The sequence below is a fragment of the Salvelinus namaycush genome, chromosome 5, assembly GCF_016432855.1.
Source record: "Salvelinus namaycush isolate Seneca chromosome 5, SaNama_1.0, whole genome shotgun sequence".
Lineage (NCBI taxonomy): Eukaryota > Metazoa > Chordata > Actinopteri > Salmoniformes > Salmonidae > Salvelinus > Salvelinus namaycush.
This window is the reverse complement of record NC_052311.1, coordinates 40489944-40512356: the sequence shown is the minus strand read 5'-3', so window position 1 is coordinate 40512356 and position 22413 is coordinate 40489944. Positions and strand designations below refer to the sequence as shown.

Below are 22413 nucleotides of genomic sequence, written 5' to 3'. Positions count from 1 at the left end.
AATTGACTTTCACATACAACTTATGTAAGAAAAGTTAGTTACTTTAAACTATTAAGTGTTATTTTGGTAGTCTACTCAAAATTAGTATGGAAGCTTATCAATGTCTAAATGTGTTGACAGGGTAGCTCCGCTGAATTGAACACCGCTTGTTTCCAAATCTAAGCAGGGTACATAGAGGTAATCATCTGGACGGTAGACTTGTTCTCTCTGAAGTGCATTGCCCCTCGTATACCAGTAGGAGTCAATGTTCAGGCAGGAATCGTTGGATTTTGGCTTCACATTTTATTTCAATATACCTCTGTGTTTAGGTTCATGAGGCATGACACTGAAACGATGTTGATTCAAACATACCATTTTACTATCAACATTGAAACAAGTTCAAATAAAATGTCTAGGGCTGTCCCCGACAAAAAAAAAAAAATCTTAGTCGACCGAGAGTCGTCTGTTCTTTCAGCCAATCGATCAGTCAAAATGTTTAAATGTAAAAAAAATTCATATGTTTTAATAAAATTAACTATATCTAGGCTACTGAGCTTGTCTGATGCTTTAAGCGTTGTAATTAAAAATGAAGATGCACAAATTACTAAAGAGGGAGCCAGAGATCAATATATCCTAACTAGTAGAGTGCCAATTTATCGTACCATTTCTACGGATCTGCGTGCCAGTTATGATTTTTATATGCACATTTTCGTGGAACAGTTTCAATTTATAATAGTCTTCATATCTGAATCAATGTCACGTCGGTAATCAAAATTCTAAATGAAAAAGATACCAATCTAAAAGTAACTTTCTATTGCTATTGCCAATATGTAAAAATAGCAGCCTGCAGGTAGCCAATATCCTGATTTTAAAAATAAATATCCTATAAATCATATTGGCTACACATGGCCTGTCTGCGAGGAACTTGAAACATTTGTGTCAACTATTAACTTGGTCCAGCCCGAAGCTAGTGCTAGCAAACTTACAACATTAAATAACATTTTCTGGGCCCTCAGTTTCCCACACCAGTGAGCTCCTGACACACAGCTGTAGGCTATTTGCGCAAGAGATAAGAAGTAGGTAGGTCAGGTAGGCCTATTTTTTGGAGCATGACATTTTCTTCCCCTTTTCATGCTGAGTTGTTATCGAAAGGGAGAGAGCTGGAAAGATTTTTAAATAGGCTACGTTGAGGAACTATTGTCATTCTCAATGGATGTAAAAACAGACTTTGTTTACTCGCTGTTAAAGGCGAAGAAAAAATGACTGAGAAGCTCCACAGTGGTGGTGAGTTAAGACAGTCAGAAATAGTATCAGATCCCCAGATCTGGGCACATTTATAGGCCTACATTTGCTCGCAGGCCAGGTAGCCTAGGCCTACTTCTATACGTAATCAGATGCATTTCCTTTCTCAAGATTGACAGGAGCGCTCCAAACAAAAGACAATTTATAAATTGACAATTCGTAATTGGAATGAAAGTGTAGCCTAGGTTGTGCGTTCTGCATACGGTGTCCACTCCTACAATGAGAAAGGTAAGACTGTCGTCATATATTGAATGTATTAACAGAAATGACCGTAACCAAACAAACATTGTAGATTAGAAATTATGGGAATTTACTCTAAATATAGACTTACTACCGGTGTGCCATTGCCACAGCCTCTGCAATGGATTAGTCCACTTAGACAGGTGTGAATAATGGATGTCTTGTGTGCCATTTAAAAAATATATATAATATATACAGTGCATTCGGAAAGTATTCAAACCCCTTGACTTTTTCCACATTTTGTTACGTAACAGCCTTATTCAAAAATGGATTCAACATTTTTTGTCTCATCAATCTACACACAATACCCCATAATGACATTCAAAATGTTTTTTTTATTTTTGCAAATTTATAAAAAAATGTAAACTGAAATGTCACGGTTACATAAGTAATCAGACCCTTTACTCAGTACTTTGTTGACGTGCGTTTGGCAGCAATTACAGTCAGTATAACCCTACAAGCTTGGCACACCTGTATTTGGAGTTTCTTCCATTCCTCCCTGCACATCCTCTCAAGCTCTGTCACGTTGGATGGGGAGTGTTGCTGCACAGCTATTTTCAGGTCTGTCCAGAAATGTTTGATCGGGTTCAGGCTCTGGCTGGGCCACTCAAGGACATTCAGAGACTTGTCCCGAAGCCACTCCTGCATTCTCTTGTCTGTATGCATAGGGTTGTTGTCCTGTTGGAAGGTGAACCTTCACCCTAGTCTGAGGTCCTGAGCACTCTGGAGCAGGTTTTCGTTAATGATCTCTGTCCTTTGCTCCGTTCATCTTTGCCTGGATCCTGACTTGTCTCCCAGCCCTGCCACTGAAAAACATCCCCACAGCATGATGCTGCCACCACCATGCTTCACCGTAAGGATGGTGCCAGGTTTCCTCCAGACGTGATGCTTGGCATTCAGGCCAAAGAGTTGAATCTCTATTTCATTATACCAGAGAATCTTGTTTCTCATGGTCTGAGAGTCTTTAGATGCCTTTTGGTGAACTACAAGTGGGCTGTCATGTGCCTTTTACTGAGGAGTTGCTTCAGTCTGGACAGTCTACTGTGAAGGTGTGATTGGTGGAGTGCAGCAGAGATGATTGTCTTTCTGGAAGGTTCTCCCATCTCCACAGAGGAACTTTAGAGCTCTGTAAGAGTGACCGGCGGGTTCTTGGTCACCTCCCTGACCAAGCCCCTTCTCCCCCGAGAAGACTCTGGGAAGAGTCTTGGTGGTTCCAAACTTCTTGATGATGGAGGCCACTCTGTTCTTGTGGACCTTCAATGCTGTAGAAATGTTTTTGTACCCTTCCCCAGATCTGTGCCCTGTCTCTGAGCTCTACGGACAATTCCTTCGAACTCATGGCTTGGTTTTTGCCTAGACATGCGCTGTCAACTGTGGGACCTTTATATAGACAGGTGTGTGCCTTTCCGAATCATGTCCAATCAATTTATTTTACCTCAGTTGGACTCCAATAAAGTTGTAGAAACAGCACAAGGATGATCAATGGAAACAGGATGCACCTGAGCTCAATGTCGAGTCTCATAGCAAAGGGTCTGAATGCTTATGTAAATTAGGTATTTCTCTTTTCTTTTTTATAAATATGCAAACATTTCTAAAAACCTGTTTTCGCTTTTGTCAATATGGGGTATTGTGTTTAGATTGCTGATTAATTTTTATTTATTTAATCCATTTTAGAATAAGGCTGTAACTTAACAAAATGTGGAAAAAATCAAGGGTTCTGAGTACTTTCCAAAGGCACTATATTTGGGACTAAATATAAAATAGTATTTGTTGACCAACAGCCTATCAACCAAACAATCGAATAGTCGACTAAAAGTCCTAAAAATGTAAAAATGACATGAAATTCAACAAAATTTCAACCACCCAATTGAATGTAGGATGAAAAATATTTTTTATGTTTCTACATGACATTTTCAATGCAATTTCAACATTACATAGTTCTGATGATTATGTTGAAATTAGATTAATGTAACAACCTGTTAGTCAGGTTAAGTCAATGTATTTAACTGAACATTTTACCCTAATTTCAATGTTTACAACGCTGGTTCAAATTAGATCAAAACATATAACTGGTTGATTACTTATTTCAAATCCAATGTATTTTCCACGTTGATTCCTAGTCACAATACAGATTCAGCTAGTGTGTGCCCAGAGTGCAGTGTGTGATTTGTCATTGTTGGCAGTCCCATTTGGTAATATTGGTATAACCCGGGAGTGACTGAATTCCCAAATCTGTGGCTGTCGCTGACACACTTTTTCCGTGTGACCGGAGGCAAAATGCGCAACTGCAAATCTAAACCCCCGCCAGTTGGTATTTTTATATTTTTCAATATTGCCTCCTCGAGAGATGCAGTCCTCCATTTTTGTCATATTTATATGCAGACATTTAAGTCAGATTGCATATAATGATGTGTTTTCTCCAAAGATAAACAGCGATTTGAGTGAAATCGGAGTTCTGTGGCACATCACCATTTAGCTGTGGTGACAAGCAACCAGACTGTTCTTTCCTCCTGCTTCCAGTAAGTAAGTGTATTTAGAGGAGATTATAGTTTGGAATCTGACAGGAAAAAGCCTTTAGTACTGTCTTTGTCTGCCTGTGGATCATAGACTGTCTCATGAGACGTTCTCCCATAATGCTCTGCACTCTAGAGACACGGATGGTCCTCTATCGTGACAGTAAATTAGGAGAGATGGGCTAGGCTACATGTTTTCATTCTTTCAAAACGTCTGACAGGATTTATCACACGTCTGATGTAACTCTACAAAAATGCAGGCCTGACCAGACTCATCTTACATTTTAAGCTTCATCTTGATGATTAAGTGTGCTGTCAATCTGTCACTGAAGTCCACTGCAGGCCCCCTCCAGCTGCCACACACGTGTCTGCCTTTTACACTGTTACACTCCTAGCCCCCATGACCAGGAATAGCTTTCCACTGAGCAACATGGCAAGGAAAACTGGTCAAAGAATATAATTAGCAGCTCAAATGTTTTTATTTTCCTTAGTGGCATACATGCCACTGCCCGACATTGTGAGCGTCCTTTCTGAGAGTTCTGCGTCAAGAAAATCTTCACCTTCCAAGTGTTGAAGAGCTATTAAAGTTCTTCAAGACTGTGAAAACTAATTTTGGGCTTATAAGATTTTAACCTTACAGAGGCTAAATTGATTCATGTTCTTGCCTCAAACTAGGTGCAATAGGTGAATCGATATATTTGACTATAGAATGTGAACTTATGGTCTTATACATACAATGCATCATGCCCAGTCTCCCAGCTCTGCCCTAGACTGTTGGAGGGGACAGAAGGACTTATCCATGGAAACCGTTTGGCCCACTTGGCCAAGGAGGGGTAGGGTTGGATGGGGAGGGGATGCTGGCTGGCACTAACTGCAGGCATCCATTAAAGCTAAGCACCACTAATTAGCGAGGCAGAGCGGGGCTGCCTGTTGTGGGCTGAGTAATGACACCCCCACCCCCCCTTTGATACACTAGAGTGGGCCATGAGCCATACACATGAGCACACTGTAAACTTGTGATGGATTCTGGGTTCTGACTCCTAAACTTGGAATAGTGTTAAACCTCTCTAGGCTAGGGGGCGGTATTTTCACATCCGGATGAAAAGTGTGCCCAAAGTAAACTGCCTGCTAACTGCCTGCCCAGAAGCTAGGATATGCATATCATTAGTAGATTTGGATAGAAAACACTCTGAAGTTTCTAAAACTGTTTGAATGACGTCTGTGAGTATAACAGAACTTATTTGGCAGGCGAAACCCCGAGGACAAACCGTCCAGGATTTCTTTTTTTTTGAGGTCACTCTTTTCGACGCGTTTTCTATGGGGATCTAGATTTCTAAGGCACTTGCTTGCAGTTCCTATCGCTTCCACTGGATGTCAACAGTCTTTAGAAATTGGTTGATGTTTTTCCTTTGTATAATGAAGTAGGGCTGTTCAGAACGAGGGTCGAGTCTAGTGTACTGTTTTTTAGGGGCACGCGACCTGAAAGCTCGCTCCACTTTGTTTTTATCGGCTATTGAAGGCAGTTTATCCCGTCTTAAATGTATCCATTATTTACGTTAAAAAAATACCTTAAGTTGTTTGGACAAAGATTACAGGTAACTTATTACATATTTTGTAGACATGTTGCGCGAGCTGGAACCGGTGTTTTTCTGGATCAAACGCGCCAAATAAATGGACATTTGAGATATAACGACGGAATTAATCGAACAAAAGAACCATTTGTGATGTTTATGGGACATATTGGAGTGCCAACAGAATAAGCTCTTCTAAGGTAAGGCATGAATTATATCGTTATTTCTGAGTTTTGTGTCGCACCTGGCGGGATGAAATATGATTGTCTGTGTTTGTTTGATGAGGTGCTGTCCTCAGATAATTGCATGGTTTGCATTTGCCGTAAAGCCTTTTTGAAATCTGACACGGTGGCTGGATTAACAAGAAGTAAAGCTTTAATTTGGTGTATTGCACTTGTGATTGTATGAAAGTTAAATATTTCTAATAATTTAATTTGAATTTGGAGCTCTGCCATTTCACCGGATGTTGTCAAATCGATCCCGTTAACTTCTTAGGGATCAAATCCTGTTTTAATTATCAGGTATTCTATTGAAATATTGAGTGCTGTGGTCTAGAGGGTCTACACCAGAAGTTAATGATTATCTGTTGGAGGAATGTATATAGTGGAGGCAATTAAATTTGGAATGTACTGAGTGCAGGGAAGACGATCAGATGTTGGCAGGCACTGATAAGGGTGGAGAGCTGTGGATTAGTGAGGAAGCGGGTCGAGGTCAGGTCACCTTAAGGGAGAAGGAACAGTTTGTGGCCCGTATCACTTAACTTCTTGCCTCGCAATAAAGATGTAATATTTAAAGAGGAGGAGGAAACCACCCAAATTGGGGTGTATATATACTATCACTGGTGGAAACATGTCTTTGTCTGTGCAGCTGTCTTGACCCAAACCAAGTTAATGGGTGAATTAACTTGGTTTAAGCTTTACTAATCGTCCGTGAGTTAATAGGTTCATTTAGAACCTAACACCTGGAAAAAACTGAATTGCTTTTAACACTGATTTATGACCTCTGTTGTACCACAGTGGTAATAGAACTGCATATACATACTGCATATGTATTCCCGTCTCATGGTACAGTAAACCCTTATAACCCAGAGGACCATTTCGTCTGTCTGCTAATTCCCTTTTAACATATCAAAGGATCCTGAGACATGCTGCTGCTGGCAATGCTAAAGCTATAGCTGTGAATTAGACTCCGCGGGCCTAGCATGGTACTGGGGACGTGGAGCCGACACGCATCTGCAGGCTCTCTATTGTGTTTTTACAGTCCGTGAAATACGGAGACGCACAAAGGTTTCTCATGGAGCCTGACGTTCTTCTGAACCCTGCCAGATGTTTTTGAGGAGATGAAAAACATATTACTGCAGAAACATGCAAATACAACACAATGTCTACAGAGTAGGGCTAGCCTGTCTGTCTGTGTGTGTGAATGCTAGTTACTAAGATCTTATGGTTAATTTGGCTCAGCGATGGCTTTTCTCTCCTGTGGAAGCTATTGGCCCCTTCATCGCATTCAGATGCTGTGGGAGGAGGTCAAAAGCCAATAGAGACATGAGTGATGGCTTGTTTTCCAGCGCTGCCAAAACACAAGCTGTGCGTTGGCCAGCTCTGAGCTGTGATTTTAAATAAGCCATTTGTCTCCAACTTTTAAGGGTGGTGGTAGTGAATTCACTGAACCTGTTGGCAATGTTTCAGTGAAGCACTTCTAGCATTACTGTGGCTACAGCCATGACAGTGAAGCTGATTCCACTCCACTGTCTCGGTGTCAAGCACAGAACAGGGGCCTGGAGTTTATTCTGGTATTTGGTATTGTAATAGGATTCCCATTTAGCTGTTGCAAAAGCAGCAGCTACTCTTCCTGGGGACCACATGAAACGTGACATAATACCGAACATTAATAGACAAGAACAGCTCATGGACAGAACTACATCAAAAATGTTTAAAGCACACGTAGCCTACATATCAATACATACACACAAACTATCTAGGTCAAATAGGGGAGAGGCGTGGTGCCGTGAGGTGTAGCTTCGTCTGTTTTTTGAAACCAGGTTTGCTGTTCATTTGAACAATGTGAGATGAAACAGAGTTCCATGCAATAATGTCTCTATATAATACTGTACACTTTCTTGAATTTGTTCTGGATTTTGGGGACTGTGAAAAGACCCTTGGTGGCATGTCTGGTGGGGTAAGTGTGTGTGTCAGAGCTGTGTGTAAGTTGACTATGCAAACAATTTGGGATTTTCAGCACATTAATGTTGCTTATAAAAAATAAGTGATGCAGTCAGTCTCTTCTCTACTCTAAACCAAGAGAGACTGGCATGCATAGTATTTATATTTGCCCTCTGATTACAATGAAGAGCAAGATGTGCCGCTCTGTTCTGGGCCAGCTGCAGCTTAACTAGGTATTTCCTTGCAGCACTGGACCACACGACTGGACAATAATCAAGATTAGACAAAACTAGAGCCTGCAGGAATTGCATTGTGGAGTGTGGCGTCAAAAAAGCAGAGCATCTCTTTATTACGGACAGACCTCTCCCCATCTTTACAACCATTGAATCTATATGTTTTGACCATGATGGTTTACAATCTAAGGTAACGCCAAGTAGTTTTGTCTTCTCAACTTGTTCAACAGCCACACCATTCATTACCAGATTCAGCTGAGGTCTAGAACTTAGGGAATGTGGTCAAGAAAAATGCTGGCCCTGTGTGTGTAATGCAAAGTCCGATTTAAACGGTTGTATTAACTGGGTCGTGTTTGGGCACAAGAAGGATGGAAACCTAGTAAAACGGGGAGGTGCTATTTGAACATGTCTGACTACGAATACTTTCAGATTTCCACTTGCAAAAATGTTCCCACGCATGCCCTAAGGAACACGAATTGTTGCGAATACCCAAACACCAGCAGAGCCTGTCATCCATGTCCAGAGGGATGTGATGTGACTGCTGAGAGAGTGAGACTGACCACGTACGTACCTGTTGTGTGTCCACAGGAGGAATGCTTCCTCAACCTAGAGGCGCCCATCGCTAGAGTCTGCGGCTACGACACTCCATTCCCCCACATCTTTGAACCCTTCTACATCCCAGACAAGTGGAAGTGCTTTGACGCCGTCAAGAAGTTGATCAGCTACTGATCTCCAACTACTGATCCCCAGGTGAGTACCACGTTGGAAATGGATGTGTCTGTTCTCTGGGGTTTGTAGTTTTTAACTGTGCACCTTTTTGAACCCCCCCCTCAAAAAGTAAATCTAATCAAAAATCACCTCCAACCACTTTTTAACAATGATTCATAAAGAACAATGTAGATTATATCCGAAGCCTTATCAGGTATACGTTCAGGAGTCGCAATGTTCTGGAACGTTGCCAATAGACATGTACAGTGGCAAGAAAAAGTATGTGAACCCTTTGGAATTACCTGGATAAATGCATAAATTGGTCATCAATTTTGATCTGATCTTCATCTAAGTCACAACAATAGACAAACAAAGTGTGCTTAAACTAATAACACATACATGATTGTATTTGTCTTGTCTATATTGAATACATTATTTAAACATTCACAGTCTAGGTTGGAAAAAGTATGTGAACCCCTAGGCTAATGACTTCTCCAAAAGCTAATTGGAGTCAGGAGTCCACTAACCTGGAGTCCAATCAATGAGACGAGATTGGAGATGTTGGTTACAGCTGCCTTGCCCTATAAAAAACACTCACAAAATGTGAGTTTGCTATTCACAAGAGCATTACGTGATGTGAACCACGCCTCGAACAAAAGAGATCTCAGAAGACCTAAGATTAATAATTGTTGACTTGCATGAAGCTGGAAAGGGTTACAAAAGTATCTCTAAAAGCCTTGACGTTCATCAGTCCACGGTAAGACAAATTGTCTACAAATGGAGAAAGTTCAGCACTGTTGCTACTCTCCCTAGGAGTGGCCGTCCTCCAAAGATGACTACAAGAGCTGTGCAGAATGCTCAATGAGGTTAAGAAGAATCCTAGAGTGTCTGCTAAAGACAGAAATCTCTGGGAACATGTTAACGTCTGTTGACAAGTCTACGATACGTAAAACACTAAACAAGAATGGTGTTCATGGGAGGACACCACAGAAGAAGCCATTGCTGTCCAAAAAAAACATTGCTGCACGTCTGAAGTTTTAAAAAAGTGCACCTGGATGTTCCTCAGCGCCACTGGCAAAATATTCTGTGGACAGATGAAACTACAGTTGAGTTGTTTGGAAGGAACACGCAACACTATGTGTGGAGAAAAAAAGGCACAGCACACTAACATCACCACCTCATCCCAACTCTAAAGTATGATGGAGGGATCATCATGGTTTGGGGCTGCTTTGCTGCCTCAGGGCCTGGACAGCTTGCTATCATCAACCGAAAAATGAATTCCCAACTTTATCAAGACATTTTGCAGGAGAATGTTAGGCTATCTTTCTGCTGTTGGGTGATGCAACAGGACAACGGCCCAAAACACACAAGTAAATCAACAACAGAATGGCTTCAACAGAAGAAAATGCGCCTTCTGGAGTGGCCCAGTCAGAGTCCTGACCTCAACCCGATTTGAGATGCTGTGGCATGACCTCGAGAGCAGTTCACACAAGACATCCCAAGAATATTGCTGAACTGAAACAGTTTTGTAAAGAGGAAGATCCAAAATTCCTCCTAACCGTTGTGCAGGTCTGATCCGCAAATACAGAAAACATTTGGTTGAGGTTATTGCTGCCAAAGAAGGGTCAACCAGTTATTTATCCAAGGGTTCGCATACTTTTTCCACCTTGCACTGTTTACACGGTGTGTTCAAGAAAGACATGAAAACGTATAATTGTTTGTTATTAGTTTAAGGAGACTGTTTGTCTATTGTTGTGACCTAGATGAAGATCAGATCAAATGGTATTACCAATTTATGCAGAAGTCCAGGTAATTCCAAAGGGTTCTCACATACATTTTCTTCCCACTGTATTTCGTAGAGCTGACCTGATTCCCTATTTGACATGACTGAGGACCAGTTCTGCATGATATATTTCTATCTGAAAAATCAAACATTACACCCCACTGAATGCAATCCTGATCTCTGTACTGCTTGCAATTGTCCTCAAACATCTCACTATGGCTGACTGACAAGACGTCTAGATTGAATGATTATGCTTCATGTCTCCAATTGAACTCCATGCTGTTTTTTTTTTAATAGTTTGTGCAAATGATTATCTTTTATTTGTGGCAGCGTTGATGAGTAATTCACTGTGAAATGGAGAGCGCTGTCGTCATTCGCCTTGATCGGCTGTGTTTTTAATCCCTTTTTTTTAATTGCCTGTGTCGTTTTGAGCACCATGTTGTAAAAATAAGCCTGGGAAGAAGTCACCAAAGGGATGGTAAATTGAATTCTACATGAGTCAACCCCCGCCTTTCTCTCGCGCTCTTTCTCTCCCTCTGCAATGTCAAGTATGATATCTGGACTGACGTACTGAACCTTTCTCTTCTCCTTATTCTTCCCAGAGCCACGTCTCGGAGGACCTGGACTCAGAGCTCTCTCTCGCCATTGTTCTCACCAATGGACATTATCCAGAAAAATACACTTTGTCGGCCATCCAATCAGGAAGCATAATCCAGACGTTTCTTTTGGCCCTCCGTGTGCAAGCACAGACTGTTACTTCTGGTTTAGGGAACCTTTTCTGTAAATGGGGAATAGGTGTCCTCTTGGTCGTCTGTCTTACTACTGTACGCTTTCTAGCTTCGATGGTAAATCAGATCCACACAGACAGTTTCACAAACACTAACGTGAGTACCAGTAAGTGTTATTCTATAGGAACTCTGAATGTGTCTCTGCCTCAGTCTTCCCTGTTTGATTTTACTCTTTGAATGACTCTTTGCCTTTCTAATCTTAGTTTTGTTTCACATCAAGTTGACTGTACTAAAAATAATGGACCTGTTTTTTTTTTGTTTTTTTTTTAAATAAAGTGATTGTCCTTGCAGTGGTACATCAGCCTCATTATGTTTTGACAGTTCTTTAAAGGGACAATCTGAAGTAACTACATCCATTTTTTAACTTATAAATTAATATGTACCCATTGATTCTTGATGAATATAACTTATAAATGTCTCATGAGTTCAACTGTCGTAACCCATCAAAACCATCAATATTATCTTTTCTTAATCCAATGTTTGTAAATGCAGTCAATGTATACAAACACTGTATAGCCTCAAAATATGATTACTATAATTTTTATATCATGGATGGTCAGTCCTTGCATCCATAGCTCTATCTATGAAATTGAGTGGTTACATTTCTCTAGCCCCATCCCTCAGCTTTTTGGCGAAACAGTGGCGGGGAGTACACTATTGTTTCAACTGCTGATTGCCACTTTAATGTCTTGATGGTTTTCATAGCTGAGATAGTAGAGTTTTTATACTGGTCATTCACTTTTATGATGAAGCTACGCAGGTGACCTTTGAGAATATTTGAGTAAGATCTACTGAATCTGTTGTGGAGTACCTCCATGGGCTCTCGAGTAGCGCAGAGGCATCTGTGCTAGAGGTGTCACTGCAGACCCTGGTTCGATTCCAGGCTGTATCACAACCGGCCGTGATTGGGTCCCATAGAGCGGCGCAAAATTGGCCCAGCGTCGTCCAGGTTAGGGTTTGGACGGGGAAGGCCGTCATTGTAAATAAGAATTTGTTCTTAACTGACTTGCCTAGTTAAATAAATCTGGTTTGTGCTCATTAGGGCACTAAAAGGAAAATGTTTTAAAACCCAAATGAGTTTCTTATAGGACAAGTCCAAATAGTCTCTCCCTGGTTCAATTCACTTTCTTACACTTGGTGCCTAATGAACATGACCCTGATAAATGATAGTAAACATGAGTGTGGCGGATTGAACACAGAAAAGGCTGACTCAATCAGCTCTCCAATGCCTTCAAGTACCCTATCAATCATCCTCTCTGATGTCCCAACCCTCAGCCAGATGCACATATGAAAAAAATACCTTAAGACTCCTGGGGCGCGTAGACAGCCTGACCCACTTTAATCAACATGTCTAACCACAGCTCCGACCCTGAGACTAGAGATAAGCATTAAAGGGGCGTCAAGGAGGCGTATGGGATTTTGACGGTGGAACAGTCTCACTGATGGAGCTAGGCATCGTTATTAGGGTATCTAGATTAAACGCTACAGAATCCCATGACTTTTACATGTTCCTACTACGTACCCTGGGAATCTGAAACTGCACACATGGGTGTTCAGAGTCAGACACTTCAACACACACAGAGAGAGAGAGAGAGACTAGTGCACAGTTAACTCCCATACAGTCCGAGTATTCAGCCTTTCTATCTCTCTTCCCTTATCAACAACAGCAGCATATTTCACCTTGCAGCATATTTCACTTTGGGCCTCCTGTGCTCCTCTGTCTCACCCACAGAGTAATACAATCGGCCTCATTCATGAAACTACACTGAACAAAAATATAAACGCAACATGTAGTGTTAATGACGGCATGTATCATGAGCTGAAATAAAATATTCCAGAAATGTTCCGTACGTCCCTGTTCGTGTGCACTTCTCCTTTGCCAAGATAATCCATCCACCTGACCAAGAAGCTGACTAAACAGCATGATCATTACAAAGGTGCTGGGTACAATAAAAGGCTGGTCTAAAATGCCACAGATGTCTCAAGTTTTGAGGGAGCATGCAATTGGCATGCTGACTGCAGGAATGTCCACCAGAACTGTTGCCAGAGAATTTAATGTTAATTTCTCTTTGTTTTAGAGAATTTGGCAGTACGTCCAACCCGGCCTCACAACTGCAGACCAAGTGTATGGTGTCGTGTGGGCAAGCGGTTTGCATATATCAACATTGTGAACATTGAGTCCCCTATGGTGGGGATATGGTATTAGCAGGCATAAGCTGCCGACAACGATCACAATTGCATTTTATCAATGGCAATTTGAATGCACAGAGATACCATGACGAGATCCTGAGGCCCATTGTCGTGCCATTCATCCGACTCCATCACCTTCGGTTTCGGCATGATCATGCACGGCCCCATGTCGCAAGGATCTACACAATTCCAGAAAGCTGAAAATGTCCCAGTTCTACCATGGCCTGCATGCTCACCAGACATGTCACCCATTGGTCACGTTTGAGATGCTCTCGAACGACGTGTACGAAAGGCGTGTTCCAGCCATTGAAGAGGAGTGGGACAACATTCCACAGGACACAATCAACAGCCTGGTCAACTCTATACGAAGGAGATGTCGCGCTGCATGAGGCAAATGGTGGTCACACCCCTACCTTTTTCTTTAGGTATCTGTGACCAACAGATGCATATCTATATTCCCAGTTATGTGAAATCCATAGATTAGGGCCTAATTAATTTATTTCAATTGACTGATTTCCTTATGAACTGTTAATCAGTAAAATCTTTGAAATTGTTTCTTGTTGCGTTTATTTTTGTTCAATACAGTAATATGCACAGATTGTATTTAAAATTATGCATACAATAAAGTCCATGCCAAAACGGATTCATAAATCTTAAATTTGACATGAAAATACTTGATTTCTAATATGTACATACACAAGAACATTTTAGTTATAGTCTTTGATTTTTACTCTTAGGTTTATATTGTTCAAAATATTCAGTAGAAAATAGCAATTCAGAGTGCAGTAGATACTATGTGTACAGTGCCTTCGGGAAGTATTCAGACCCCTTGACTTTTTCCACATTTTGTTACATTCCAGCCATATTCTAAAATGGATGAAATAAAAATCCTCAGCAATCTACACACAATAACCCATCATGACAAAGCGAAACAGTTTTTTTGAAATTGTTGCACATTTATAAAATTACAAAACAGATACCTTATTTACATAAGTATTCAGACCCTTTGCTATGAGACTCGAAATTGAGCTCCGGTGCATCCTGTTTCTATTGATCATCCTTGAGATGTTTCTACAACTTGAATTGGAGTCCACCTGTGGAAAATTAAATTGATTGGACATGATTTGGAAAGGCACGCACCTGTCTATATAAGGTCCACAGTTGACATTGCATGTCAGAGCAAAAATCAAGCCATGAGGTCAAAGGAATTGTCTGCAGGGCTCCAAGACAGGATTGTGTCGAGAAACAGATCTGGGGAAGGTTACCAAAACAAGGTTATCAAGAACACAGTGGCCTCCATCATTCTTAAATGGAAGAAGTTTGGAACCACCAAGACTCTTCCTAGATCTGGCCTCCCGGCCAAACTGAGCCATTGAGCAATCAGGGGAGAAGGGTCTTGGTCAAGGAGGTGACCAAGAACCCGATGGTCACTCTGACAGAGCTCTAGATTTGCTCTGTGGAGATGGGAGATCATTCCAGAAGGACAAGCATCTCTGCAGCACTCCACCAATCAGGCCTTTATGGTAGAGTGGCTAGACGGAAGCCACTTCATGACAGCCCGCTTGGAGTTTGCCAAAAGGCACCTAAAGGACTCTGACCACGAGAAACAATATTCTCTGGTCTGATGAAAGCAAGATTGAACTCTTTGGCCTGAATGCGAAGAGTCACGTATGGATGAAACCTGGCGCCATCCCTACAGTGAAGCATGGTGGTGGCAGCATCATGCAGTGGGGATGTTTTTCAGTGGCAGGGACTAGGAGATTAGTCAGGCTCGAGGGAAAGATGAAAGTACATTAGCAAAGAACAGAGAGAAATTCCCCAAATACAGTTTGGAACCAGCAAAACTCTTCCTAGAGTTGGCCGCCCGGCCAAACTGAGCAATCAAGGGAGAAGGGTCTTGGTCAGGGAGGTGACCAAGAACCAAATGGTCACTCTGACAGAGCTCTAGATTTGCTCTGTGGAGATGGGAGAACCTTCCAGAAGGACAACCATTTCTGCAGCACTGCACCAATCAATTATGGTGGATTGGCCAGACAGAAGCCACTCTGCAGTAAAAGACACACGACAGCCCGCTTGGAGTTCGCCAAAAGGCACCTAAAGACTCTGACCATGAGAAACAAGATTCTCTGGTCTGATGAAACCAAGATTGAACTCTTTGGCCTGAATGTCAAGCATCACGTCTGGAGGAAACTTGGCACCATCCTTACGGTGAAACATGGTGGTGGCAACAGAGAGATCTTTGATGAAAACCTGCTCCAGAGAGCACAGGACCTCAGACCTGGGCGAAGGTTCTTGAGTGGCCCAGCCAGAGACCGTACTTGAACCCGATAGAATATCTCTGGAGAGAGCTGAAAATAGCTGTGCAACAACGCTCCCCATCCAACGTGACAGAGCTTGAGGGGATCTGCAGAGAAGAATGGGAGAAACTCCCCAAATACAGGTGTGCCAAGCTTGTAGCGTCATACCCAAGAAGACTCAATGCTGTAATCGCTGCCGAAGGTGCTTCAACAAAGTAGAGTAAACAGTCGGAAGTTTACATACACTTAGGTTGGACTCATTAAAACTTGTTTTTCAACCACTCCACAAATTTCTTGTTAACAAACTATAGTTTTGGCAAGTCGGTTAGGACATCTACTTGTGCATGACGCAAGTCATTTTTCCATTAATTGTTTACGGACAGATTATTTCACTTATAATTCCCTGTATCACAATTCCAGTGGGTCAGAGGTTTACATATACTAAGTTGACTGTGTCTTTAAAATAGATAGCATCATGAGAAATAAAATGATGTGGATACATTGAAGCAACATCTCAAGACATCAGTCAGGAAGTTAAAGCTTGGTTGCAAATGGGTCTTCCAAATGGACAATGACCACAAGCATACTTCCAAAGTTGTGGCAAAATGGCTTAAGGAAAACAAAGTCAAGGTATTGGCCTCAATCCCATAGAACATTTGTGGGCAGTACTGAAAAAGCGTGTGCGAGCGAGGAGGCCTACAAACCTGACTCAGGTACACCAGCTCTGTCAGGAGGACTGGGCCAAAATTCACCCGACTTATTGTGGGAAGCTTGTGGAAGGCTAGCCGAAACGTTTGACCCAAGTTAAACAATTTAAAGGCAATGCTACCAAATTTGCAAATTTCTAAAAACGTGTTTTTGCTTTGTCATTATGGGGTATTGTGTGTAAATTGATTAAGGATGGAAAACTGTGTAGTACATTTTTGAATAACGCTGTAACGTAACAAAATGTGGAAAAAGTCAAGGGGTCTGAATATTTTCCGAAGGCACTGTATATGTAAGTTGAGAGCAGTAACTGTGTACTATCGGTCAGTGATCACGGTTCTTAAACATGTCACTCTGTCTATTAGATGTTCGCTAGGCTCAGAGCCAGAGTTATGGTTGGGCCTCAGGAGGCCTGGACCAACCTACCGTACCTCCTTGCCAATCCAAATAAAATATTTTAATATTGTTTTGACCAAGATGCGCAGTGACAGACAGACTCATCAATCTTAGATAAAGTATTAGAGTGAGAAAAACAGCACCCTTCTGGCTTAGTATGTGTAGTCCATGTAGCTGATGGTGTCTGGACAAAAAAAGAGTATGGCATGTCATACTTTATTGGCCAAACATCATCAGATTACATGTGCTACATATAGTAAGGCAGAGAGGTGCTGTTTCGCTCTCTCGGATGCTTTCTCCAGTGAGATTCGTTTCAGCCACTTGTGAATTGAAGTAAAGTTGGCGGGTGCACAGTTCGCTGTTCGGATGCTAGAATTATTTTGGACGAACGTGCAAAGGTAACCTACTATTTGTAGTGATTTGTTTGACAGTGAGGTGAAAACATCATGACTGGTTGTGTTCATGCCACTTTAAAAGGTAAAACATTTTTACAGTTAAATTACATAGCTTTACTATCAAACCCATTTAAATGTACGAGCCTGTGAAAAAAAACGTGCCCTTCTATGGGAATCAAATTCCCGTCCAACTGATTTGTTCTGGCCGGCCCTGGATAGGTTTAAAGGGATAGTTTGGGATTTCGGCGAGTCCAATGAACTCGTGGATACCATTTATTTGTCTCTGCGTGTAGTTTGAAGGAACTTGCTTTTTAGCGATTGTGCAATTGCTAACTAGTGATAGTGCAATGACTGGAATTCTATGGGAACAGTAGACTTCCAGTCATTACGCTAACACCAGTTAGTATTGGCTTGCAAAACTACCTCTAACTTCCTTCATACTGGACACCGATACGTAAAAATGGTATCCAAGACTATGGGAAGTAGATGAAGGGCCTCATTGACAAAATCCCGAAATATCCCTTTAATGTACAGTATGAAACATATGGCCCCAATAACAGGGCCAGCTTCCCCCTACAGGTCAAGTATGAGCCTTTGGAAAGATTAATGGATAGAATGCATGAAACATCCTGAGATGATGTGAGATTGACATTTTCGGGGTGGAAAAGTATGTGTGTTCGGATTAATCATCTCAAACACTTTGTAATGATGGAACCTCTACACACAGTGACTAAGTGCATGAAAGGAGCGGCCTGTTGTGGCCGCGGCCAAATATACAGTACGAGGCCTCATCCCCGAGGATTAATTTGCTCTCCAAGTGTAAAACTCAAACCATCGGCAACGCTTTGGAGGAGAAAGGTAGAACGTACATCAAAGCAGCACTAACAAGCACTGAGCGTACAGTAATTCTTTCCTCATGGCCAGCGCCATATGAGATCAAATAAAGTGGACAGAGCTGGTCTGCCTTGTCCAGATGATGCCCAGGACAGCTGGGCTGAGGAGATCTGGACACCAGGGAAGTGTCTTGTGGGCCTAATCAGGAACACAACATGTTGGACTTTGTTCTGAGAGGACTGTGACTGCTAGTCAATGTGCACTTTTGGCGTGTTCTTTGGATGTCATTTTGACTGCAACGATGTAGGCCACACATTGGAGTGACGTGTTGTTGAGAGCAGTTGTTTCTTTGCCTGCTGTTCCTCAATTTATTTTGTGAAGAATTCTAGAAAGACATCAGACAAAAGCAGGTTGAACTTTAAACTCTGAAGGACATTAGTTGATGTATTGTAGTGTCTTGGACTGATTCTGAGCAGGGCTTTGCCGAGATAAATATCTTTATTCTCTAATGACGATGTCTCTCACATTACTACAAAGTAAGATGGATGCCTTGACCTCTTCCGCAATCGCTCAATACCAACTATCATAAAGTTCTTGCGGTTCACATCAACAGGAAGCTGCGGTTTTAGTCTTCAAAGGCGACCAAATAAACTGAGAAAGTAACAAACGTTGAACTATTAAGTTTAACCTTTATTAGTTAAAGACAATGCCACTAATCACCCGGTCTCTGCCAACCTCATGTTCGCTTCGTCGAGAATTCTCAGCACTCCTCGACTGCGAAACCCCAGAGAAAATGTAAAGATAAAATGTCTGTCATTTTGGTTAGGGCAAAAGCTGGGCCTGTAACCGCGGTGGTGAGGTGGCCCCACCCTAGGGTGTGGCAGGCAGCAGAGATGACCTCTGGTTTGAAGGGTATAATAGCATCTATGCTCTGACACTGTCATTAGGCACTATATTTACATGAAACACGAAACCACACGGTGGGCGGGCTGGTCACCGTTCAGTGTATCCCTCCTCTGCAAGGGGGAAAGGATCCACTGTGGTTCCTTTTCAACTCTAACTTGTGTTTACTGCGGGGGAAAACATCAAGCTTTTCATGTACAGTGTTATATGACTGCTGTGTCATTGAAAATAAAAATATTGCTTATGACAAAATTCTGCAAAATGTTTACTGTCACCTATTTCCTCTCTGCCTTCACCACCCCCATTCAAAGTCAAAGGACCACTGTAATATTTTATAATATGCTGAGTGTTTCAAATGCATACAGTAGAAATGTTGAATTGACTAAGAAAGTCAATAAAATAGTGCATTTATTTACATGATGCAAAAGATTCTAATGACAAAGCACTGAAGACATGCTATCAGTGGCCTCGTGAGTCTTGCATTAAAACTTTAATTGAATTTGGTGAACTCATCTTCAAGAAACATGTTCAAATCTTTGCACTTGATATAACAAAATGGCATTATAGTCCCTCCTGTGTATTATTTATAATTAACGAGAAGCCAATTTGTCACAATTGTGACTGGTTAATAATAAATGTTGCAGAGCTTGATACTCTTTTCCAATATTGAAAGTATTCTCAAGATACGATGTGATGATCACATGTCATGTACCATTGGCATCTTTGTGACGTTGATTAATTTCCCATTTCTTGGCCTTAGTAAGATGCCTCTGTGACTGTGGGAAGGTAGCCTAGCGTTAAGAGTGTTAGGCCAGTAACCGAAAGGTCAATGGTTCGAATCCCTGAGCCAGCAAGGTGGAAAGTTCTGCCGTTGAACAAGGCATTTAACCCCCAACAACAATTGCTCCCCGGCCGCTGATGATTTCTATTAAGGCAGCCCCCCCGCACCTCTCTGAATCAGAAGGGTTTGGTTAAATGTGGAAGACACATTTTATTTGAATGCATTCAATAGTGACTAGATATCCCCGTTCCCTTTCCCCGTCCCTGTTGGTGCATTCAGACAGACTACAGCTGAACTTGAAGGAAACTCAGGAAACTCAGACTCCAGTCATTTCTTGTTCTGATTGGTCAAAGCTCTCAGACGTTCAACACCGCAAGACATTTTGCTGTTTTCTTCAGCTTCCTCATTCCCATCCATCGCATGATTCGTTCAATCTTCCCAATGCTGTTGCAGATTATGTTGCAGTGCTTCAGGGAAGATTGTGATGCGGGAAGAATAACGGGGGGGAAAAGTGTTTTATTGTTTCCTTGGGATCAAGCAAAGAATGTGGTGGACATTGATATCCTATTCAATTACTAATATATAATAGTAAAGAATTGGAGCGCTAAGATATTTTCTTGAGGTCAACTATTTCAACTCCAGCGTTAAATCCACATGCCAGTCTCCAACGTACACGGAGGCATTACATCCCCTAAGGAGATACAAATAGGCTTATGATGTTGATCTAAGACTGAAACCTCTTGGGGTTGAAGGTATTGCAAATCCATTTCAACTCAGTGAAATGAGCATTGACAGGAGAAAACCCACTAACCAGCTGTTCATCTGTTCCCCTCCAGACACAGACATACACACACACACACACACACACACACACACACACACACACACACACACACACACACTCATTCTCCGTTTGTTGACTAGAGTCACAGGGGACTTATTGTGTGTCCTTATCCTGATTATTTAAACTTCCATTACTTCATCAAATATTTACCTGAAATCGGACACACACACACCTACATTTTGTGCTCTCAGCCCAATAGGACACTGATGGCAGAGCAGAGCAACAGAAGAGGTTCAGTGGGCACACACAGTGGGCAGTGGGCACAAACAGTGGGCACACACAGTGGGCAGTGGGCACACACAGTGGGCAGTGGGCACACACAGTGGGCACACACTCTAATAATACATACATTACACATGTAATGGTCTGTCTCGGTCTTTCTCTCTTTACTGTGTTCCAGTGGTGTAAAGTACTTGAGTAAAAATACTTTAAAGTAATACTTAAGTAGTTTTTTGAGGGGTATCTGTACTTTACTTTACTAATTATATTTTTGACAACTTTTACTTTTACTTCGCTACATTCCTAAAGAAAATGATGTACTTTTTACTCCATACATTTTCCTTGACCCAAAAGTACTCGTTACATTTTAAATGCTTAGCAGGACAGGAAAATTGTCCAATTCACGCACTTATCAAGTGAACATCCCCGGTCATCCCTACTGCCTTTGATCTAGTGGACTCAATAAACACACTTGCTTTGTTTATACATGATTGAGTGTTGGAGTGTGCTCCGGGCTATCAGTTAATAAAAACATATATTTTTTAATTGTGCCGTCTGGTTTGCTTAATATAAGGGATTTGAAATAATTGATACTTTTACTTTTGATACTTAAGTATATTGTAGCAATTACATTTACTTGTGATACTTAAGTATATTTAAAACCAAATACTTTTAGACTTTTACTCAAGCAGTATTTTACTCGGTGACTTTCACTTTTACTTGAGTCATTTTCTAGTAAGGTATCTTTACTTTTACTCAAGTACAGTGGCTCAAGTACAGTATGTGATTTCTGCATAAATTGGTCATCAATTTTGATCTGATCTTCATCTAAGTCACAACAATAGACAAACAAAGTGTGATTAAACTAATAACATATAAATGGTATTTTTCTTGTCTATATTGGAAAAAGTATGTGAACCCCTATGCTAATGACTTCTCGAAAGCTAATTGGAGTCAGGAGTCCGCTAACCTGGAGTCCAATCAATGAGACGAGATTGGAGATGTTGGTTACAGCTGCCTTGCCCTATAAAAAAACTCTCACTAAATGTGAGTTTGCTATTCACAAGAAGCATTGCCTGATATGAACCATGCCTTGAACAAAAGAGATCTCAGAAGACCTAAGATTAATAGTTGTTGACTTGCATGAAGCTGGAAACGGTTACAAAAGTATCTCTAAAAGCCTTGACGTTCATCAGTCCACGGTAAGACAAATTGTCTATAAATGGAGAAAATTCAGCACTTTTGCTACTCTCCCTAGGAGTGGCCATCCTGCAAAGATGACTGCAAGTGCACAGCGCATAATGCTCAGTGAGGTTAAGAAGAATCCTAGAGTGTCAGCTAAAGACTTACAGAAATGTCTGGAACATGTTAACATCTGTTGACAAGTCTACAATATGTAAAACACTAAACAAGAATGGTGTTCATGGGAGGACACCACAGAAGAAGCCATTGCTGTCCAAAAAAAACATTGCTGCACGTCTGAAGTTTTAAAAAAGTGCACCTGGATGTTCCTCAGCGCCACTGGCAAAATATTCTGTGGACAGATGAAACTACAGTTGAGTTGTTTGGA

At 41.5% G+C, this 22413-nt stretch overlaps 1 protein-coding gene across 1 annotated transcript in view; it reads left to right on the top strand.

Moving 5' to 3' along the window:
* The window catches only part of LOC120048269 (2-oxoisovalerate dehydrogenase subunit beta, mitochondrial-like), an 84068-nt gene extending 72493 nt beyond the window's left edge, over nt 1-11575 (top strand). Inside the window, exons 10-11 of the mRNA XM_038994112.1 lie at nt 8589-8750; nt 11094-11575. Of these exons, the coding sequence (XP_038850040.1) occupies nt 8589-8729 (141 nt within the window). The 3' untranslated portion in view covers nt 8730-8750; nt 11094-11575. The remainder of the gene's footprint in view (nt 1-8588; nt 8751-11093) is intronic.
* The last annotated feature ends 10838 nt before the right edge of the window (nt 11576-22413 follow it).